Consider the following 5,779-nt stretch of genomic DNA (forward strand, 5'->3'; position numbering starts at 1 on the left):
TCGTTTGTTCCTTTTGACAACTTGAAAAAGTGATTCAAGAGTCTCATATAATGTGTTCAGAATAGCTTAGAATGCACCAAATTGCACCTTTTTTTTTAAATCCAAGGAGAGCATGCCCCCGAACCGCTCTAGAATGGCGATCACCATTGCTTGCTCCTCAGATTGCGCAACCACCAACACAATTTTTACAACCTCGCTGACATTTTTGGCCAGGGGAAACACTGTATATTCATTCGTTTTTATTGAATATCAACTGATACTATGATCTAACATAGTTATTTATAACATTTTTATTTTAGTGTTACGTGGGAGCAAGCTGATAGACGATACCTAAAGAAAGCCTTCAAACAAGCATAGAAAATGTCTGCTTGGCAATCACCACTCCTCTACCGCCTCAGCCCTAACGAGGAAGCCAGGCTCATTGCCGAAGAAGCAGAACGGAGAAAGAAATGTCGACTTCTTCAGGTAATACCAATGTAATTATGCCTACTATAAATATCATCATTTGATCCCTTTGTATATATATAACATTATTGTGTTAAGTGCTGTGTTTGATTTGCAAATGAAACAGCTCAGGAAGCTGCTTTGCATATTTCTCAAAGGTGATTAAGCATGCTTGATTTTTGGGTAGACAGTGTGTCTGATTAAAACGGCATACAACCAATCTGATTACCCCAAGATATTGGGTGTTCTGTGCTGTTTTTTCTGGCTGTTTTGGGGGCTGTTTCTGGGTGTTTTGGCTTTGTTTTGTGGTCCATAAGGTGCTCCAATGAATTAGACTAATAATCTGGAAATGTTTGACTGCCCCACTTCCAGATATATGCGCGCTATGAATGAGATGATGTACAGTACATAGCTGATAGAGGTGAATATTTTAAACACCGAGCTGTAATGATACAGAATCCAGAAGAGACCGGATACTAGTGTTGGAGATCGGTCCAAATTTCATGATCGATCATCGGTTTTACAAAACGACCGATGATCGAATAATCATCGATTATTTTAGATTGCGGCGACGACGCGGTGACGCTGCGTCATCGTCGACACAACTGGTGTATTGCGAAGGAATATTGACATTATTGTATGTGTAGCTAGTATTTAATGGTAAGTAAATTAAGGATACTGTTGGCATGATTGTATGTGTAGCTAGTATTTAATGGTAAGTAAATTAAGGATACTGTTAGGGTTACGGACGGGTAACACTCTAAAGGGCATTGCAACATAACTGCTTACCAAATTCAATCAAACTCATATCCATTACATAAGAGAGATGTCTCTCTATGCTATCGATGAATTTTTTTTATTACAAATTCATCGCTAATTAAGTGACGGCAAAAATTATGAATTTATACAAAAATGCTTTTTGTCTTATTTCTCAGAAACAGCAGAGTTGGGACCTAAACTTTTAACCATAAGTTGTTCATAATATGAACCAAAAAAGTGTTCCTGGAATTTTTTTTAAATGCTTTAATTTAGAAAGTAAGTTGAAAAGATGTAGGAAAATTTAGAATTAGGCTTGATTTTCAGGAAACAAGGTCACAATTAGTTCTTTGAAAATTGACACCGCACCGTGTTTACTAGAGCTTAGTACTATCTATTATTTACCCTGTAGCAAGACCTACATTGGAAAACATTAAAAGTGATTCGAAATAATTATAGCTATAATAACTACACTTATTTTTTCATAATTGTTATTTATTAATATTGGTGTTTGCCGACCATTTTATCAAGGCCCTAAGTGGCATGCAATGTGTGACCAGACTTACGCTTCCGTTATGGCGAATACACGATTTCCTTGCGTTTATGTTTAACTCTGGTGTTTGTCTATTTATTATACCAAACGTGCGGACAATAATGCAATAACAAAGATAAAACACGACTGCATGGTGCCCTGCTCACTTTGCTACAACCACACAGTGGGTTTGTAAGCAGGTAAGTGGAGCTGTCGCCGAGAACTAGTCAACATGGCCAAGTTTAAGTTGTACTCGGTCGTCCGATTTTATACTCGATTAATCAACTCGTCAGCCCAAACGAGTAATGATCGACGAACTCGATTAATCGGAACACCACTACCGGATACTAGAGAAGCGTCGCCAAAGGGGAGGCATTGATCCTGACATCTGAGCGCGGATCTTGCGCGCAGTTCTGCGGCAAGGTGCACGCGACCGCATGCACGTCCTACGAAAGTGTAACGGGTTGGCCACTATGGATCCATGTGCGAAATTCGAATAGCACGGATCCATAGAGGCCAACGAACACTCGAATTTTAGGCATGTAATAAAGAGTATATCATCATTGCAATAGCATACTAGGGCAGTTGAGCAGATAACACGCACACGCACAGACACAAAACGGAAGAGAAATGAGAGAGTAAAACGACGTACCTAGGTCCGATCAGATAGGTACATGTAACATGTACGTACACGTAAACGCAAGGTGGATCAATGCCTCCTATGCGGGATGCCTCTAGTATCTGGCTGTGGGCCTATTTACAAACGAGTTACTTAGCAACGCTTATAAACAGGTGCGCTGCGCTAGCCGGTGCCGGCCTGGCCGGGTTTAGAAAACCGGTAATGAATAATCACAGGAAATTTCCCCAGCAACAGAGCTGGGCTATGCTAGAAACGCGCGCGTGACAAAATCTGCAGCCGGATATCCGCGCGATCTAACACGACTTCGCTGCCCCCACTCCTTCACCTTACACGGTTTACATATATAACGCAAGCACCAACTTCGCTGAATTGAGCAGTTCTGGCCATTCGACGATCGGTTTGACTACCCAGTGTAATGATAAGTTTTGTGCATATAATATATTGTGTGTGTGTATGTGTGATCGTGGCCCGTGACGTATAATCGTATAGTGTATATACCATGCGATGTACTAAAACCAAAGGTCCTGCTTGGCGCGGGCACCCTTGTGAGGTACCCTGAGGTAATCACAAAGTAGACAGACACGAAATGTACGTACAACAATATATCTCTTTAATTCTTACACAAACTTACAGAGACAAGTTATTAGTTACATACTTAAGTTAATGCAAGATCTCTAAAAGGAGTTTACACACGCAAATACATTTACTAGTCTTAAAAGGAGTTTTAAGACATACGTTTAAGACGCATACTATAACACGAATACGGTAAGACCTAAACTATAACACATATACACATACAAAAACTGTCATGCGCTGACCAAGCGCTTGACACTACATACTCACTGACTGGCTGGGATGGTTCTGATTTTCTGTGGTCAGAACGCGGGTTTTTATTCTAAATTTTAAGATCATTAGCCTTCTATCTGACGTCAGTATTGACCCTTGCCATGTCCCTTCGGACAACGGGTTTTCGGAGTGTTTTAATGGAATGCTTTAGGACGGTCGAAATGACCGTTCTACGTGGCTGACCACCCTAGCACGACTAATCCTAATCGTCCTTAAGATTAATTGTTTCCTAAGACCTGCCGGACATTTCTATTCCTTTAGGCTAGCTGGTAGTTTTCCACTGTCCTTAATGACTTTTTCCTTTTAATTAACTTTCCCTTTTTATGCCAATATTCTCTTCATTACACCAGGGAGCTCGACATTTCTTAGAAATGCTCCTAATTCGAAGTAGGTAATCGACGTAGAATGACGGGTGCGCGCTTTCTAAATTAGCATCGTAAAATGAATACGGATTGTCAAGTTCTTCTTTGTTTGTTGTTGGTTGGATAGAGTACAGCGGATAGTGAGATAATGGCGTGCAGATGAGGACGGACGGCCACGAATGCGCACCGAGGACTATATAGGAGCAAGTAGGTAGACTGGGTACGACAGGTAGATCGATTATCGCACCTAACACCGTTTACTCCGGCATAGGGTCGGGCTAAGTACTCATGTTGAGTGTGAGCGTCTGGAAGCTGTCGACAGCGGGAGGGTAGACCCCGGTGCGCTAATTGAATGATGTGGTACTCTCTTATTGCATGTTGATATTGGTGGACACGACGCAGCAAAGCGGCGGATCGTGGCTTGCAGAGGGTTGTACGCTTGTGTGTTGCAGGGATGCGAAAGGGCATTTGACCGACAGATGTTACAGGATGATTAAGTATGGCGAGAATAGAGTAGTAGAAAACATTAGAGGAGACTGTTGAGTGAGCGACAGATTTCGCACACGTACGGAATAGCTTACGTATTTACTGACCAGAGTACGATTGGAATTATCAAGATAACTTAAACTAGTAAGTAACTAGACTACTAGTAGGTGTAGAGTAGTAGTGACTAAAGTGTACGGGAAACAGCTAACACTACGTGAAAACTAGAGTACGTCAGATTTATACGCGTACGCAAGGACGGCAGGGAGGCATAAATAGTAATTAATGAAGACCTAAACTCTGGTTAAATAATAGGTAACTGTACTAATATGACAGACGATTCACCTAGGTTACTGACTAACTAGGTAGTGACTAACTACTGAAGTACTAGGCTACGAACATAATCTAGTAGCTACTACTAATAGGTTAAGGCTAGTGATTAGGTAACTAACTGGAACTAACTAACGAGCGCTGAGCGAATCGCAAGAAACACGCTACGTTTGGCTAGGGTAAGAATATCACCACTATTCTAGACACAGGCACTTTGAAGCGTTTCAATAAAAATACTCAATTTGCTATACTAATATAAGAAGATCTATTTACTACAAATTGCATTGATGTTTCTAGATAATAGGGCCTAATCGGTCTATTCGAGAAGAGTTAGGGAGGTGCAGAAAGGACTATAACAGACTAGGGAAGTGCTCCACCTTGAGGGCAGGATTATGGCCATCGGGAGAGTAGAACGTAAGCTGAAGGCCGAAGAGGTGGGAGCTAGGTGGCCAGCTCTAGTGGGGCTATCGTGAGCGGCAGGCAACACCTGTCTTGTCAAGAGCCCCGTACGATGGGACCTGCGAGCCAATTGATATAGGTTGAGGCAAAAAACGGTCTGTGCATGCGGATGAGCGGACAACAAAAAGGCAAACCACGGGAAGGAAGCGCCGGTAGGTGTTTCACGGACTGAATTCTGACAAGAACATTTCCATTATGGGGGCAAGGTTGACGTCGGAATGTCACGTAGATACAGAGCAGTCTTGTCACTAGTGATTAAGTCGTTTCGTGACGCACACAGCTGTCGGGTTACGAAACAGAGTTCTGACCCGCGTGACAAAGTAGTTTTTTTATGAATGAAGCTGATTTACACGTTCCAAACACACAAGTGCTGGCGCACTCTGGTGTCGCACCAACTAAATTGGCGTGACTGTTCGCGTGGCATTTTATGGATCTTATGATAGCGATCACCGAGTTCCTATTGACATTCGGCGCACGGATCCACTAGCTTGCTATCGACTGCACTAACTGAGCATGCGTAAGGAGCTTGTTCCTATTGCAGGCGAGGAATCATTGGCGCTGCCCCTGCCGCGGAACTGCGCGAAGATTGCGCTGCATGCCAATTCGAGATTTAACGTATATCGATTCCTTACGGCAAACTGAGCTTCTCATAGCTACATATGACTTTTTTAGATTTATCATTATTATGTATATATGCTGGCGCATAGCAGATCGTGCTTCAAGAGTATGGTAGAAATTGTTGGATAGAGAGACGGTAAACTTATTACTACCTCCGATATCAAAGTCAGATATCTCTCTCATAGGTTTACTTATTGAGTGATTTTACTGGTTGCGGTTCGTGGCTGGGTGTGTGAGTGTTCGGTATATTCTGTGAGAATGCACAGTCTATCGACTCTTGTCTACTTCCCATCTTTGTGCCGCAATGTT

General features: G+C 42.3%; 1 protein-coding gene across 3 annotated transcripts in view; it reads left to right on the forward strand.

Moving 5' to 3' along the window:
• The first annotated feature begins 279 nt into the window (after positions 1 to 279).
• Positions 280 to 5,779, forward strand: part of LOC106809345 (centrosomal protein of 295 kDa-like) — a 94,855-nt gene continuing 89,355 nt past the window's right edge. For all 3 annotated transcript variants that reach the window (XM_014812406.1, XM_014812408.1, XM_014812409.1), the window contains exon 1: positions 280 to 465. In XM_014812406.1, the coding sequence (XP_014667892.1) occupies positions 361 to 465 (105 nt within the window). In that variant the 5' untranslated portion in view covers positions 280 to 360. The remainder of the gene's footprint in view (positions 466 to 5,779) is intronic.

The sequence above is a fragment of the Priapulus caudatus genome, unplaced genomic scaffold, assembly GCF_000485595.1.
Source record: "Priapulus caudatus unplaced genomic scaffold, Priapulus_caudatus-5.0.1 Scaffold346, whole genome shotgun sequence".
Taxonomy (NCBI): Eukaryota; Metazoa; Priapulida; class Priapulimorpha; order Priapulimorphida; family Priapulidae; genus Priapulus; species Priapulus caudatus.